The sequence below is a fragment of the Rhinoraja longicauda genome, chromosome 3 (genome assembly GCF_053455715.1).
Source record: "Rhinoraja longicauda isolate Sanriku21f chromosome 3, sRhiLon1.1, whole genome shotgun sequence".
NCBI lineage: Eukaryota > Metazoa > Chordata > Chondrichthyes > Rajiformes > Arhynchobatidae > Rhinoraja > Rhinoraja longicauda.
The window spans coordinates 4,421,965-4,439,857 of record NC_135955.1 but is presented as its reverse complement, the minus strand read 5'-3'; the positions used below and the strand labels follow the sequence as shown (position 1 = coordinate 4,439,857).

The 17,893-nt window shown below is 47.5% G+C and overlaps 1 protein-coding gene across 1 annotated transcript in view; it reads right to left on the bottom strand.

Moving 5' to 3' along the window:
- The window catches only part of tmem8b (transmembrane protein 8B), an 88,347-nt gene extending 73,509 nt beyond the window's left edge, over nt 1-14,838 (bottom strand). The window contains exons 1-2 of the mRNA XM_078430643.1: nt 14,804-14,838; nt 12,802-12,938 (exon numbers count right to left, since the gene is read on the bottom strand). Of these exons, the coding sequence (XP_078286769.1) occupies nt 12,802-12,938; nt 14,804-14,838 (172 nt within the window). The remainder of the gene's footprint in view (nt 1-12,801; nt 12,939-14,803) is intronic.
- Nucleotides 14,839-17,893: the final 3,055 nt, after the last annotated feature.

The following is a 17,893-nucleotide window of genomic DNA, read 5'->3' as shown; positions in this document are numbered from 1 at the left end:
ACTCCGCTATCCTTAAGAGCTCTATCTAGCTCTCTCTTGAATGCATTCAGAGAATTGGCCTCCACTGTCTTCTGAGGCAGAGAATTCCACAGATTCACAACTCTCTGACTGAAAAAGTTTTTCCTCATCTCCGTTCTAAATGGCCTACCCCTTATTCTTAAACTGTGGCCCCTGGTTCTGGACTCATCTTCCTAAAGGAACGTCCTTTAGTTCTGAGACTGTGACCTCTGGTCCTAGACTCTCCCACTGTTGGAAACATCCTCTCCACATCCACTCTGTCCAGGCCTTTCACTATTCTGTACATTTCAATGAGGTCCCCCCCTCATCCTTCTAAACTTCAGCGAGTACAGGCCCAGTGCCGACAAATGGCCATCATATGTTAACCCACTCATTCCTGGGATCCTTCTCGTAAACTTCCTCTCATAAAACTCCAAGTGCGGCCTGACCAGTGCCTTTGTAGAGCCTCACCATTACATCTTATAGAGATGTATCATGTCCTGAGGGGAATAAATCGGCTGGATGCACAGAGTCTTTCACGAAGGTTGATGGCTGGTTAGCCCAGACCATCACACAAACCAACCTCCCTTCCACTGAATCCATCTACACCTCACGCTGCCTCAGCAAGACCAGCAATACAATCAAGGACCAGTCTCACCCCGGCCACTCCCTCTTCTCCCCTCTCCCATCAGGCAAGAGGTGCAGAAGTGTGTAAACGCACACCTCCAGATTCAGGGACAATTTCCTCCCAGCTGTTATCAGGCAACTGAACCATCCTCTCAACAACTAGAGAGTGGCATTAACTTCCCATCTACCTCATTGGAGACCTTCGGGCTATCTTAAATTGGATTTAACTGGACTTTATCTTCCATTAAATGTCATTCCTTTTATCCTGCATCTGGTTCACTGTGGACAGCTGAATTATAGGGAAAGAGTCACAGAGTCTAACAGCATGGAAACAGGTTCATCAGCCCAACTTGCCCACACCGGCCAACACGTCCCATCTACACTAGCGCCCCCCTGCCTGCATTTGGCCCATATCCCTCCAAACCCGTCCTATCCATGTTTCTAGATGTTTCTCAGACGTTGCAATAGTCCCTGCCTCAACTACCTCCTCTGGCAGCCCGTTCCATACACCCACCACCCTTTGCATGAAAAAGTTACCCCTCATGTTCCTATTAAATCTTTCCCCCCCTCACCTTAAACCTATGTCCTCTGGTTTTCGATTAATCTACTCTGGGCAAGAGACTCTGTGCCTCTACCCGATCTATTCATCTCACGATTTTGTGCACCTCTATAAGATCTCCCCTCATCCTCCTGCACTCCTCCCCTCCCCCATCAGGCAAGAGGTGCAGAAATGTGAAAATGCACACCTCCATAACACTAACACGCTGTGCACTATACCTTTCACTATCGAAGGTATTTATTCACAAAATGCTGGAGTAACTCAGCAGGTCAGGCAGCATCTCAGGAGAGAAGGAATGGGCGACATATCGGGTCGAGACCCTTCTTCAGACTGAAGTCAAAAGAAATCAGGGACAAAGGAAGGATATAGGTGGAGACAGGGAGACAGTGGGAGATCTGGGAAGGGGAGGGGAAGAGAGGGACAGAGGAACTATCTAAAGTTGGAGAAGTCAATGTTCATCCAACATTAGATAGTTCCTCTGTCCCTCTCTCCCCCTCCCCCTTCCCAGATCTCCCACTGTCTTCCTGCATCCCACCTATATCCTCCCTTTGTCCCGCCCCCCTGACATCAGTCTGAAGAAGGGTCTCGACCCGAAACATCACCCCTTCCTTCTCTCCTGAGATGCTGCCTGACCCGCTGAGTTACTCCGGCATTTTGTGAATAAATACCTTCGATTTGTACCAGCATCTGCAGTTATTTTCTTACACATACTTTTCACTCTGATATTTTTCTCTTTGCTCTACCTGTTGGACTTGTGTGCGGCTTGCTTGTATTCATGTACAGTATAATTGGACTGGATAGCATGTAAATAAACTCATTCGCTGTATCTCGTGACATGTTGACAACAATAAACTGATGCCAAATCTCTGAGCCTTGAACCAGGGGTCACAAGCTCAGGAACACTGAGCGCTCTTCAGGCCTGACATGAGGGGATGTTTTTCCACTCGGTGGACGGTGAGTCTTTGTGGTCTTTAAGGTCCACACTGTTTCAGCCACTGAGTGGATTGAGGGTAGAGACGGACACATTTCTGGATGAGATTCAAGGGACGTTGGGATACTTAGTACAGATCCACCACCGATTTTCCGGCAGCTGATGGTCTGGCAGCTTAACTCCGGACAAAATTGCGAGAGAAGACCTGGAATCCCCACACCCCACCCCGAAAGTCCCCCCGAAAATGTGGCGCCCCAGGCCGGGTGAGGCGGCCGATCTCGACCTCATCGGGACTTCCGCGGCCGAACGGCGGGTCGAATTTGCCCCCTGCGGCCGGGGCTCTGGAACTCCGGGCCGGCCGGAGCCGGCAGATCCGTTCCCATAGCCGACTTCCATGGCTGGCTTTGCGGGCCGGCAGCTCGGCCCCCTGGTGGAGTGCTCCGGTATCGCTGGACTCCTCTCGGTGGCCGTGACCTCTGTTGGTCCGGCAACACGGATAATCCAGAAAGACTCTGGTACCAAGGGTGCCTCATGTACAGTAGACTATAGACAACAGACAAGAGACAGTAGACAGTAGACAGTAGACAGTAGACAATAGACAACAGACAAGAGACAATAGACAACAGACAAGAGACAGTAGACAGTAAACTGTAGACAGTAGACAGTAGACAGTAGACAGTAGACAGTAGACAGTAGACAGTAGACAGTAGACAGTAGACAGTAGACAATAGACAATAGAGAACAGACAAGAGACAGTAGACAAGAGACAAGAGACAGTAGACAGTAGACAGTAGACAGTAGACAATAGGCAACAGACAACAGACAAGAGACAGTTAACAGTAGACAATGGGTAATAGGTGCAGAAGGAGGCTATTCGGCCCTTAGAGCCAGCACCGCCATTCACCGTGATCATGGCTGATCATTCACAATCAGTACCCCGTTCCTGCCTTCTCCCCATACCCCCTGACTCCGCTATCATTAACTCTCTCTTGAATGCATCCACAGAATTGGCCTCCACTGCCTTCTGACGCAGAGAATTCCACAGATTCACAACTATCTGAGTGAAAAAGTTTTTCCTCATCTCCGCTCTAAATGGCCTACCCCTTATTCTTAAACCGTGGCCCCTGGCTCTGGACTCCCCCAACATTGGGAACATGTTTCCTGCCTCTGGCATGTCCAATCCGTTAAAAATCTTCTATGTTTCAATATCCCCTCTCATCCTTCTAAATTCCAGTGTTTACAAGCCCAGTCGCTCCAGTCTTTCAACGTACAACAGTCCCGCCATTCCGGGAATGAACCTGGTGAACCTACGCTGCACTCCCTCAATAGCAAGAATATCCTTCCTCAAATTTGGAGACCAAAACTGCACACAGTACTCCAGGTGTGGTCTCACTAGGGGCCTGTACAACTGCAGAAGGACCTCTTTGCTCCTGTACTCAAATCCTCTTGTCATGAAGGCCAACATGCCATTGGCTTTCTTCACTGCCTGCTGTACCTGCATGCTTCCTTTCAGTGACTGATGCACTAGGACACCCAGATCTCGTTGTACGTCCCCTTTTCCTAACTTGACACCATTCAGATAATACTCTGCCTTCCTATTCTTACAACCAAAGTGGATAACCTCACACTTATCCACATTAAACTGCATCTGCCATGCATCCGCCCACTCACACAACCTGTCCAAGTCACCCTGCAACCTCATAGCATCTTCCTCACAGTTCACACTGCCACCCAGCTTTGTATCATCTGCAAATTTGCTAATGGTACTTTTAATCCCTACATCCAAGTAATTAATGTATATTGTAAATAGCTGCGGTCCCAGCACCGAGCTTTGCGGTACCCCACTAGTCACTGCCTGCCATTCTGAAAGGGACCCATTTATCCCCACTCTTTGCTTTCTGTCTGCCAACCAATTTTCTATCCATGTCAGTACCCTACCCCCAATACTATGTGCTCTAATTCTGCCCACTCGTCTCCTATGTGGGACCTTGTCGAAGGCTTTCTGAAAGTCAAGGCACACCACATCCATCGGCTCTCCCCTGTCAATTTTCCTAGTTACATAGAAAACATAGAAAATAGATGCAGGAGTAGGCCATTCGGCCCTTCGAGCCTGCATCCTCAAAGAATTCCAGAAGATTAGTCAAGCATGATTTCCCCTTCGTAAATCCATGCTGACTCGGAACGATCCTGTTACTGCTATCCAAATGCTCCGGTTCCAGTTTCTAGTGGTGCAACATTTGAATGAAAGAAGAGGAAAACCAAGGTTGTGGGGAAATCGGTGGTGGACCTGCGTGGAAGATCAGTTTGACCTTGAAGGAATGTTGGGGCAGCCACTTGCACCCCATTTTACAGCCAATTTAAGGTGGCACGGTGGTGCAGCAGGTAGAACTGCTGCCTGGCAGTGCTAGAGACCCGGCTTCGATCCAGCCCTCGGGTGCTGTCTGTGTGGAGCTTGCACGTTCTCTCTGTGAACGCGTGGGTACCCTCCAGGTGCTCCGGTTTTCCTACCACATCCCAAAGTTGATTAATTGGCCTTCTGTAAATGGTTCCCTGTGTGTATGGAGTGGATGGAAAAGTGGGATAACATAGATCTGTTGGGTTGGGATCCTTCTTCAGAAAAGGAATGTCATCCGAATGGCATGGTGGCGCAGAGGTAGAGCTGTTACCATACAGCGCCAGAGACCCAGGTTCGATCCTGATTGCAGGTGCCGTCTGAAGGGAGTTTATACGTTCTCCCTGTGACCACGTGGCATTTCTCCTGGTGTTCCGGTTTCTTCCCACGCTCCAAAGATGCACAGGTTTGTGGGTCAATTGGCTTCTGTAAATTGTAAATTGTTCCTAGTTTATAAGGGTATGGGGAGAAGGCAGGAACAGGGTACTGATTGTGAATGATCAGCCATGATCACATTGAATGGCTCGAAGGGCCAAATGGCCCACTCCTGCATCTATTGTCTATTGTCTATTGTCTATTGTCTATTGTCCGTTGTCTATTGTCTGTTGTCTGTTGTTTATTGTCTATTGTCTATTTTATGTTGTTTGTTGTCTATTGTCTGTTGTCTGTTGTCTATTGTCTATTGTCCGTTGTCTATTGTCCATTGTCTATTGTCTGTTGTCTGTTGTTTATTGTCTATTGTCTGTTGTCTGTTGTCTGTTGTCTGTTGTCTGTTGTCTGTTGTCTATTGTCTGTTGTCTATTGTCTATTGTCTATTGTCTGTTGTCTATTGTCTATTGTCTGCTGTCTATTGTCTATTGTCTATTGTCTGTTGTCTGTTGTCTATTGTCTATTGTCTATTGTCTGTTGTCTGTTGTCTATTGTCTATTGTCTGCTGTCTATTGTCTGCTGTCTATTGTCTATTGTCTGTTGTCTATTGTCTATTGTCTATTGTCTATTGTCTATTGTCTGCTGTCTATTGTCTATTGTCTATTGTCTGCTGTCTGCTGTCTATTGTATATTGTCTATTGTCTATTGTCTATTGTCAGTTGTATATTATCTGTTGTCTATTGTATATTGTCAGTTGTATATTATCTGTTGTCTATTGTATATTGTCTGCTGTCTATTGTCTATTGTCTGATGTCTGTTGTCTATTGTCTATTGTCTATTGTATATTGTCTGTTGTCTATTGTCTATTGTCTATTGTCTATTGTCTGATGTCTGTTGTCTATTGTCTATTGTCTATTGTCTGTTGCCTATTGTATGTTATCTATTGTCTATGGTCTATTGTATATTGTCAGTTGTATATTATCTGTTGTCTATTGTATATTGTCTGCTGTCTATTGTCTATTGTCTATTGTCTGTTGTCTATTGTCTATTGTCTATTGTATATTGTCTGTTGTCTATTGTCTGTTGTCTATTGTATATTGTCTGCTGTCTATTGTCTATTGTCTATTGTCTGCTGTCTGTTGTCTATTGTCTATTGTCTATTGTCTATTGTCAGTTGTATATTATCTGTTGTCTATTGTATATTGTCAGTTGTATATTATCTGTTGTCTATTGTCTATTGTCAGTTGTATATTATCTGTTGTCTATTGTCTATTGTCAGTTGTATATTATCTGTTGTCTATTGTCTATTGTCTGTTGTCTATTGTCTATTGTCTATTGTCAGTTGTATATTATCTGTTGTCTATTGTATATTGTCTGCTGTCTATTGTCTATTGTCTGCTGTCTGTTGTCTATTGTCTATTGTCTTTTGTCTATTGTCAGTTGTATATTATCTGTTGTCTATTGTCTGCTGTCTGTTGTCTATTGTCTATTGTCTTTTGTCTATTGTCAGTTGTATATTATCTGTTGTCTATTATCTGTTGTCTATTGTCTGCTGTCTGTTGTCTATTGTCTGCTGTCTGTTGTCTATTGTCTATTGTCTTTTGTCTATTGTCAGTTGTATATTATCTGTTGTCTATTATCTGTTGTCTATTGTCTGCTGTCTGTTGTCTATTGTCTGCTGTCTGTTGTCTATTGTCTATTGTCTTTTGTCTATTGTCAGTTGTATATTATCTGTTGTCTATTATCTGTTGTCTATTGTCTGCTGTCTGTTGTTTATTGTCTGTTGTCTGTTGTCTATTATCTGTTGTCTGTTGTCTATTGTCTATTGTCTGTTGTCTGTTGTCTATTGTCTATTGTCTATTGTCTATTGTCTATTGTCTGTTGTCTGTTGTCTATTGTAGGGTGGATCTGGTGTGAGTAGATGATGGCTGGTCGGCTCGGACTCATTGGGCCGAAGGGCCTGTTTCCACTCTCTATCTCTAATGTCTAGAGTTAAAATAAAGAAAGACACACACACACACACACACACACAGACGGCGCCCAAGGTCGGGATGGAGCCCGGGTCGTGGGCGCTGTGAGGCAGCATCACTACCTGCTGTGCCATTCTGATTGTGTCAGCGTGTCGATTAGAGGCTGGCAGTGTTCCCCTTCTCTCTTACAGCCACCCTCTAGCCTCACTCTGGAATGAGCCCAGCTCATTCCCCAGCATCTATGACTCGCTTTGCTGCAGGGAATGTGAATAATTCTGTCTTCCGCGGCTGCTGTTCTTAAATTTTATTCTTACATCATTTTTTCGTGCCTTCTGCTGGGATCTCCATGATGCTTTTGTAGAACGAGGGCAGATCCAGATGGAGCCAGACTTTTCTTTGTCACTTGCACCTCAGGAGAAAGGTTCTGACTGTCTACCCCAGCACGGTGGCGCGGCGGTAGAATTGCTGCCTCCCAGCGCCGGAGATCCGGGTTCGATCCCGACTACGGGTGCTGTCTGTATGGAGTTTGTACGTTCTCCCCGTGACCGCATGGGTTTTTCTCCGGGTGCTCCGGTTTCCTCCCAAACTCCAAAGACGTACAGGTTTGTAGGTTAATTGGCTTCTATGAAGATCGAACGGGGATCACTGGTCGGCACAGACTCGGCGGGTCGAAGGGCCTCTCTCCACGCTGTATCTCAAAACTAAACTAAACTAAACTAATCTCTGCCACTCAGAATTTCATATAGAACATAGAACAGTGCAGTGTGTAGGAAGGAACTGCAGATGCCGGTGTTAAAAAGTGAAGATAGACACAAAGTGCTGGAGTAACTCAGCGGGTCAGGCAGCATCTCTGGAGAACATGGATAGGTGACGTTTCACAGAGTGCTGGTGTAACTCAGCGGGTCAGGCAGCATCTCTGGAGAACATGGATAGGTGACGTTTCACAGAGTGCTGGAGTAACTCAGCAGGTCAGGCAGCATCTCTGGAGAACGTGGATAGGTGACGTTTCACAGAGTGCTGGGGTAACTCAGCGGGTCAGGCAGCATCTCTGGAGAGAAGGAATAGGTGACGTTTGGGGTCTGAAGCCTTCTCCAGACAGCACAAGAACAGGCACTTCGGCCCACAGTGTCCCTGCCAAACATGATGCCTTGAAACTGACCTCATCTGCCTGATCATGGTCCATAGCTCTCCATTCCCTGCATATCCGTGTGCCCATCTAAAAACCTCAAACACCACTATCGTATCTGACTCCACCACCACCCCTGGGAACGCGTTCCAGGCACCCACCACCCTCTGTGTAAAAAAAAACAACCTGCCCCGCACATCTACATACTAAAACTCTTGTTTGTTTGTTTGTTTGTTCCTGAACTACAGCCAAAACGGTACACGACAGCGCGACAATTTTAGGCCCACGTTACCCACCGTCATCCCTTTGGTGCTAATGGAAGAAGTTTCATTGAAATCGGTGTTAGATTTTTAAAGTTATTCACATGGGAGGATAACGGGGGGTTAAGGGGGATGGAGTGGGGGGGGGGAGGGGGGAGGGAGGAGGGAGGGAGGGAGGGGGGAGAGGGGGTGGGGTGAGGAGAGGGTGCTGCACCAATGCAGGAGAAGTTTGGGCCCAACTTGGTCTTCACCTTTAAGCTTTCCCACTCTCATACAACTACGCCCTCTAGTGTTGGACACTTCCACCCTGGGGAAAAAGGTTCTGACTCTTCCCAATCTATGCCTTTCGTAATTTTATCAGGTCTCCACTCAAACTCCAGCGCTCCAGAGAAAACAATCCAAGTTTGCCCCACCTCTCTCTGTAGCTAATACCCTTTGATCCAGGCATCATTCTGGCGAAGAGGACGTTGGTTTAAGGTTAGGGGGGGGGGCAAGATTTAATATGAGCCTGAGGGGCACTGTTTTCACAGAGTGTTGTGGATATATGGAACAAGCTGCCAGAGGAGGTAGTGGATTGTCACCTTGTGGTGTGGAGAAGCTTGTGTGGTCCTGAGATCCCGTCTGGAGCCACGCTCCTGGTAGGGTCACCCATGGCGGTACGGTCAAGGGGGACGTCCCTGACAAAGAGCAATCCAACCAAGACCTCAGCGGTGGAACAGGCGGAGGGAGGATGACGACTGACTTTAGTGGAGCGTCACAACGGCTGGGAAGGCGGATGGATGAAGGCTGCAACAGAAAAGGGTCCCCAGTGGTCTTAGACTCCATGCCACTGGATCCTGACCCAGATCTGTCAAGGACCGTGTGGTGGCTGTCTGTGCACCAGTCTCCCCACGCTAAACAAAGTCACGCACGGGCGTCCGACCCTATGGAGAGGACAGTCATGCTCGCTTCGAGTGACCACCGATGATGAGTTGAGGTAGTTGAGGCAGGTACAATAATATTTAGACAGGTACATAGATAGGAAAGGTTGATAGGGTTATGGGCCAAATGTGAGATTAACGTAGATGGGGCATCTTGGTCAGCATGGACGAGTTGGGCTGAAGGACCTTTTCCTGTGCTGTATGACTCAGTCACTTTATAAGTTCATCTGCACCCTTTATCATCCCCTCGTGATCTTGTACAACTCAAGAAGGTCACCTCTCAGCTTCCTACACTCCAAATAAAAAAATCCCAGCCTGTCCAACTTCACCCTGTAATGGATTCGGTGGGCTGAATGGCCTTTTTGCACGACGGATCTCTCTATGAATCGATGTTTCTCTTACTCTTTACTCTTTGGGTCTTGTTCTATCCCGCACTGATAAAGCTGCCAACATCTCTTCAAATGGTCACGGGAGGAACATGCAAACTGCATGCACACAGCTCAGACATTGTGGGCCGAAGGGCCTGTGTTATACTATTCGATGTTCTATACAGAGAGATACAGCATGGAAACAAGACCTTCAGCCCAACTTGCCCACACCGACCACCTGCCTGCGTTTGGCCCCTATCCCTATAAACCTTTCCTATTCATGTACCTCTCTAATTGCTTCTTAATCATTGCGATAGTCCTTGCCTCCACTACCTCCTCCGGCAGCTCATTCCATACATCCACCACCCTCTATGTGAAAAAGTTATCCCTCAGGTTCCTATTAAATCTTTCCTCCCTCATCTTAAACCTATGTCTTCTGGCTCTCGATTCCCCTACTCTGGGTGAAAGATTCTGTGCATTTATTCTATCTATTCCCCTCATGATTTTACACAACTCTATAAGTTCACCCCTCATCCTCCTGCGCTCCAAGGAATAAAGTCCTAGCCTGCCCAACCTCTCCCTACGGCTCAAGTCCTCGAGTCCTGGCAACATCCTTGTGAATCTTCTCTGCACCCTTTTCAGTTTGACAACATATACCGATCATCCAAAACATTATGACCACCTGCCTGATATGCTGTTGGTCCTCCGTGTGCAGCCCCATACGCAGCAGGGTGCGATGCACTGTGTATTGTGACACATTCCTCCCGTAACCACCATTAACATTTTCTGTGACTTGTGCCACAGTCGACCTTCTGTCGGTTCGGACCAGGCGGGATAGCCTTCATTGGCCTCGTGCATCGATGAGCCTTGGGCGCCCAACACCCTGCCTGTCGCCGGTTTGTGGTTTGTCACTCCTCAGACCACTGTCGGTGAGGTACTCACCACTGCTGACCGGGAGCACCCCACAAGCCTTGCCGTTATAGAGATGTTCTGACCCAGTCGTCTGGCCAGGACAATTTGGCCCTTGTCAAAGTCGCTCAGGTCTTTACTCCTGCTCATTTCTCCTGCATTCAACACATCAACTTCAAGAACAGACTGTTCACTTGCTGCCTAATATATCCCACCCCTTGACAGGTGCCATTGTAACAAGATAATCAATGTTATTCACTTCGCCTGTCAGTGGTCATAATGTTTTGGCTGATCGATGTGTATATTGTCATCTGAAATGTATTAGATGTGTTTCCATTCGTCTCTGATCGGTCTGTACCATCGTTGACCTCTGACTGACGGAGGTCCTTGACACAGAGTGGAGCGACTAGGCTTGTATACACTGGAATTTAGAAGGATGAGAGGAGATCTTATCGAAACGTATAAGATTATTAAGGTTTGGACACGTTAGAAGCAGGAAACATGTTCCCAATGTTGGGGGAGTCCAGAACAAGGGGCCACAGTTTAAGAATAAGGGGTAGGCCATTTAGAACTGAGATGAGGAAAAACCTTTTCAGTCAGAGAGTTGTGAATCTGTGGAATACTCTGCCTCAGAAGGCAGTGGAGGCCAATTCTCTGAATGCATTCAAGAGAGAGCTAGATAGAGCTCTTAAGGATAGCGGAGTCAGGGGGTATGGGGAGAAGGCAGGAACGGGGTACTGATTGAGAATCATCAGCCATGATCACATTGAATGGTGGTGCTGGCTTGAAGGGCCGAATGGCCTCCTCCTGCACCTATTGTCTATTGTCTATTGACTCCATGTTGTAGGAGCTTCCTTGAACATGGAGGAGCCGTCTATGGGCTGACTCCGGCTCAAGACCACCCTCTTGTGGCCGGCTCACTGTACTTCCCCACTTCGCCAGTCACTTGTGGTGGAACAAGAGGAGGACGGAGATGTTCCCGACCGGAACCCAAACACAACACTGGAAGAACTCAGCGGGTCAGTCAGCACCCGCGGAAGCGATAGCAATGAGATGACATTCTCGATTGAGGACTGAGCGGGAACAGGAAGGATTGCCAGCGTCTAGTTTAGTCTAGATAGACACAAAAAGCTGGAGTAACTCAGTGGGACAGGCAGCATCAGTGGATAGAAGGAATGGGTGACGTTTCGGGTCTCGACACTTCTTCGGAAACAGATTGAGTCTGAAGAAGGGTCTCGACTCAAAACGTCACCCATTCCTTCTCTCTGGAGATGTTACCTGTCCCGCTGAGTTACTCCACCTGTTTGTGACTATCTATGGTTTAAACCAGCATCTGTAGTTCCTTCCTACACATTTTGTCTAGTTTAGTTTAATTGTTTAGTTTAGTTTAATGTCGTCTAGTTTAGTTTAGAGATACTGCGTGGAAACAGGCCCTTCAGCCCAGTGAGTCCGCGCTGACCAGCGATCCACGCACACCAACATTATCCCACACACACACTTGGGACAATTTACCAAGCAAATTAACCTACAAATCGTTACGTCTCTGGAGTGTGGGGGGAAACCGGAGCACCCGGAGAAAACCCACGCAGTCACGGGGAGAACGTACAAACTCTGCACAGACAGCATCTGTCGTCAGTGTAAGAAAATAACTGCAGATGCTGGTACAAATCGAAGGTATTTAGTTCACAAAATGCTGGAGTAACTCAGCAGGTCAGGCAGCATCTCAGGAGAGAAGGAATGGGTGACGTTTCGGGTCGACACCCTTGTCTGAAGAAGGGTCTCGACCCGAAACGTCGCCCATTCCTTCTCTCCTGAGATGCTGCCTGACCTGCTGAATTACTCCAGCATTTTGTGAAATAAAATGGCGGAACGGTGGCGCAGCGGTAGAGTTGCTGCCTTACAGCGAATGCAGCGCCGGAGACTCAGGTTCGATCCTGACTACGGGCACCGTCTGTACGGAGTTTGTACGTTCTCCCCTTGACTTGCGTGGGTTTTCTCTGAGATCTTCGGTTTCCTCCCACACTCCAAAGACATACAGGTATGTAGGTTAATTGACTGGGTATAAATTGTCCCTAGTGTGTGTAGGATAGTGTTAATGTGCGGGGATCGCTGGGCGGCCCGGACTCGGTGGGCCGAAGGGCCTGTTTCCGCGCTGTACCTCTAAATCTAAAATCTAAAAAATACCTTCGATTTGTACCAGCATCTGCAGTTATTTTCTTACACAATCACAGTCATATTTTATCAGCCAAGTATGTTTTGCAACATTTGAGGAACTTCATCTGCCACACAGTCATAACAATTAAAAGCAACAAAGACACACAAAATACATGTTAACATCAACATCCACCACAGTGATTCCTCCACATTCCTCACTGTGATGGAAGGCGAAAAAAAGTTCAATCTCTCCCTTCTTTGTCCTCCAGCGGTCAGGGGCCTCGAACCTTCCGTTGACAGGACGATCTTGACTCCCGTAGCCGGCGGTGGCCTTCCTCGTCGGGGCGATCAAGCTCCTGCATCGGTGGGAGGGGATCTCAGCTCCCCCGTGCCGGGCGATCTACCCCGGGTCGTGGCTTGTCGAACCTCGTGCGGCTTTTGGAGCTCCCTGACATCGGTCTCAACCCGAGACTGTGAGCTCCTCGATGTTAGAGTCCACAGGCCGCGGTTGGAGCGTCGATCCCAGGCAAGGGATCGCACGCTCAGATGGCAAGTCCACGGCCCCGCGATGGGGCTCAAAGTCAGTCCCGGGCAAGGCCGCCAGCTCCACGATGTTAGGCCGCAGAGCGACCGGAGATACGACCCGCAAAACAATCGCATCTACGGCAAGGTAAGAGATTGAAAAAATGTTTCCCCCAACCCCCCCTCCCCCCCTCCCCCCCTCTCCCTTACCCCCTCCCCCCCCCCCCCCCCCCCCACATAAAACAAACCAGAGAACATTTACACAAACTTAACAAAAATAACAAAAAAAGTTCGAAAACGACAGACAGACTGTTGGCGAGGCTGCCATCGTGTGGCGCCCCCTGGTGGTCGGTGGTCGGTGGTCTTCTCACCTACCTCCTTTAGTTTAGTTTCATTTAATTTATTGTCACGTGTACCGAGGTACAGTGAAAAGCCTTCCTGTTGCCTGCTTCCCGAGACGAAATGATTACAAGCAAGCCGTCCACTGTGAACAGATACATGATAAAGGGAATCACGTTTAGTGCAGGATAAAGTCCAGTAGAGTCCGATTAAAGATAGTCTGAGGGTACATCCTCCGGCAGCTCATCCATACACCCACCACCCTCCATGCGAGAAAGCTGCCCCTCAGATTCTTATTAATTCTATCCCCTCTCACCTGAAATCTATGTCCTCTGGATTCTTGATTCCGGATAAAAGACTCTTCTGCGTTTACCCTATCTATTCCCCTCATGATTTTGTGCACCTCCATAAGATGAGTGTGTGTGTGTGTGTGTGAGTGTGTGTGTGTGTGAGTGTGTGGGTGAGTGTGTGTATGAGTGTGAGTGTGTGTGTGTGAGTGGTGTGTGTGTGTGTGTGTGTGTGTGTGTGTGTGTGGTGTGTGTGTGTGTGTGTGTGGGGTGTGTGTGTGTAGGATGTGTGTGTGGGTGTGTGTGTGTGTGTGTGTGTGTGGGGGTGTGTGTGTGTGAGTGTGTGGGTGAGTGTGTGTGTGGGTGTGTGTGTGGGTGTGTGTGTGAGTGTGTGGGTGAGTGTGCGTATGAGTGTGAGTGTGTGTGTGTGTGAGTGTGAGTGGTGTGTGTGTGTGTGTGTGTGTGTGTGTGTGTGAGTGGGGTGTGTGTGTGTGTATGTGTGTGTGTAGGATGTGTGTGTGTGTGGGTGTGTGTGTGTGTGTGCGTGTGGGGTGTGTGTGTGAGTCTGGGTCGGTGTGTGTGTGCGCGCGCGTGTGAGTGTGTGTGCGTGTGAGAATGTGCGTGTGGGGAGTGTGTGAGTGGGGTGTGTGTGTGTGTGTGTGTGTGTGAGTGGGGTGTGTGTGTGTGTGTGTGTGTGTGTGTGTGAGTGGGGTGTGTGTGTGAGTGGGGTGTGTGTGTGTGTGTGTGTGTGTGTGTGTGTGTGGGGCGTGTGTGTGTGTGTGGGGTGTGTGAGTGGGTGTGGGGGGGTGTGTGTGTGTGTGTGTGTGTGAGTGGGGTGTGTGTGTGTGTGTGTGTGTGTGTGTGAGTGTGTGTGTGTGTGAGTGTGTGTGTGTGTGTGTGTGTGTGTGTGTGAGTGTGTGTGTGTGTGTGTGTGTGTGTGTGTGTGTGGGTGTGTGTGTGTGTGTGAGTGTGTGTGTGTGTGTGTGTGAGTGTGAGTGTGTGTGTGTGTGTGAGAGTGTGTGTGTGTGTATGTGTGTGTGTGTGTGTGTGGTCGCTCAGCGACAGGCAGCAACACACTGCCGCCGCTGTAATTGGCGGAGCTGAGCATTGTCGGGGCGCGGCTGCTGGTCAGAGGGAGAGAGGGAGGGAGACGGGCCGGCGGAGGAGAGCCTGGAGCCCGCAGACCAGAGACCAGAGACCGCAGCCCGGAGCAGCAGCAGCAGCGGGGCAGCCGGCAGGTGAGGGCAGGCACGTCCAACACATCTTCGATCATGTCAGCCCCCCCATACAACCTTCTGCTGCATCGGGTGGGAAAACGGCAGCGAGTACTGGGCCATCTGCTGCAAGGGTTAAAGGGTTGTGTGTCGGACTCGGCAGTCTGTCGAGGGGTTAATCGTCTGTGTGTAGGGTGTGAGATCTATTGGTTGGACTGTGTGTGGGGTGTGATCTATTGTACGGACTGTGTGTGCGGTGTGATCTATTCAACGGGTTAAATTGACTGTATGGGGTGTGAGATCTATTGAAGGGTTAATAGACAGTGTGTGGTGTGATCTATTGAAGGGTTAATGGACTGTGAGCGGTGTGATCTATTCAACGGTTTAAATTGACTGTGGGGTGAGGTTTGATCCATTCAACGGGTTAATTGACTGCGATCTACTGGGTTAATAGACTGTGTCTGGGTATGAGATCTATTGACGGGTTAATAGACTGTACGGGGGTGTGATCTATTGAAGGGTTAATAGACTGTGTGTGGGGTGTGAGATCTATTGTATGGACTGTGTGTGGGGTGTGATCTATTCAACGGGTTAATTGACTATTATCTGACTGAGATCTATTGAAGGGTTAATTGAAGGGTTGAAGGGTTAATTGAGATCTGTGAAAGAGTTAATTGAGATCTATTGAGGATCTAATTGACTGAGATCTATTGAAGGGTTAATAGACTGTCTGGGTGTGATATATTGAAGGATTAATAGACTGTGTATGGGTTGTGAGATCTATTGAAGGGTTAGACTGTGTGTGGGCTGTGTGATCGATTCAACAGGTTAATAGACTGCATGGGGTGTGAGATCTATTGGTTAATGGACTGTGTATGGCTTGTAAGATCTATTGAAGGGTTAATAGACTGTGTATGGGGTATAATATAAGAAAATAACTGCAGATGCTGGTACAAATCGAAGGTATTTATTCACAAAATGCTGGAGTAACTCAGCAGGTCAGGCAGCATCTCAGGAGAGAAGGAATGGGTGACGTTTCGGATCGAGACCCTTCTTCAGACTGTATGGGGTATAAGATCTATTGGGTTAATAGGCTGTGTCTGGGTGTGAGATCTATTGAAGGGTTAATAGACTGTGTCTGGGTGTGAGATCTATTGAAGGGTTAATAGACTTTATGGGATGTGATCTATTCAAAGGTTAATGGAGAGTGATCCATGGGGTGTGATCCATTGAAGGGGTTAATTGATGTGCATGGGCTGTGCTGTATTGAAGGGTTAACAGACTGTGTATGAGGTGTGATCTAATCAAGGGGTGTGATTTATGTATGGCGTGTCTATTGAAGGAGTTAATAAACAATGTAGTTTATTGAAAGGTTAATAGACTGTATGGGGGTGTGATCTATTGAAGTGGGGGTATGGACTGTATATGGGGTGTGATCTATTCAACGGGTTAATAGACTGTGAATGGGTGTGAGCTGTTGGGGGAGTCCAGAACCAGGGGCCACAGTTTAAGAATCAGGGCTCGGCCATTTAGGACTGAGATGAGGAAACACTTTTTCACCCAGAGAGTTGTGAATCTGTGGAATTCTCTGCCTCAGAAGGCAGTGGAGGCCAATTCACTGGATGTTTTCAAGAGAGAGTTAGACAGAGCTATTAGGACTAACAGAATCAAGGGATATGGGGAGAAAACAGGAATGGGGTCATGATTTTGGATGATCAGCTATGATCGAGTGAAGGGTTAATAAACCATATCTGGGATATGGTCAATTGGAGGGGATAGTGTTGTGTCTTGGTGTGAGATCTATTGAAGGGTTAATAGACTGTATGGGGTATGAGATCTATTGGGTTAATAGGCTGTATGGGGTGTGAGATCTATTGAAGGGTTAATAGACTGTGTCTGGGTGTGAGATCTATTGAAGGGTTAATAGACTGTGTATGGGTTGTGAGATCTATTAGGTTAATAGACTATGGGGTGTGAGATCTATTGAAGGGTTAATAGACTGTGTCTGTGTGTGAGATCTATTGAAGGGTTAATAGACTGTGTCTGGGTATGAGATCTTTTGAAGGGTTAATAGACTTTATGGGATGTGATCTATTCAAACGTTAATGGAGTGTGATCCATGGGGTGTGATCCATTGAAGGGGTTAATTGATGTGCATGGGCTGTGCTGTATTGAAGGGTTAACAGACTGTGTATGAGGTGTGATCTAATCAAGGGGCGTGATCTATGTATGGCGTATCTATTGAAGGGGTTAATAAACAATGTAGTTTATTGAAGGGTTAATAGATTATGCATGGGATGTGATCTAGTAAAGGGTTAATAAACCATGTCTGGGATATGGTCTATTGGAGGGGATATTGAGCTATGGCGTGTTATCTATTGAAGGGGTTTATAGATTGTGCAAGAGATGTGGAAGGGGTTAATTGTGCGATGGTGTGATCTATTGAAGGGTTAATAGAAGGGTTAATATGGGGTCCGATTGAGGGGTTATCGATTGTGTATGGGGTGGGATTTATTGAAGGGTTAATAGATTATGTTTGGATCTGATCGATTGCAGGGTTAAATGTGTGTGTGTGAGATCTGGAAAGGGTTAATAGGCTGTGTAAAGGCTGTGATCTATTGAAGGCTTGATGTACGGTGTATTGGGTGGAATCTATTGAAGGGTTAATGGGCTGTATACGGGGTGTGATCTAGTGAAGGGTTAATGGACTGTATACGGGGTGTGATCTATTGAAGGGGTTAATGGACTATGCATGGGGTGTGATCTAGTGAAGGGTTAATGGGCTGTATACGGGGATGTGATCTATTGAAGGGGTTAATGGGGTGTGATCTAGTGAAGGGTTAATGGGCTGTATATAGGGTGTAATCTAGTGAAGGGTTAATGGGCTGGATACGGGGTGTGATCTATTGAAGGGGTTAATAGGGTGTGATCTAGTGAAGCGTTAATGGG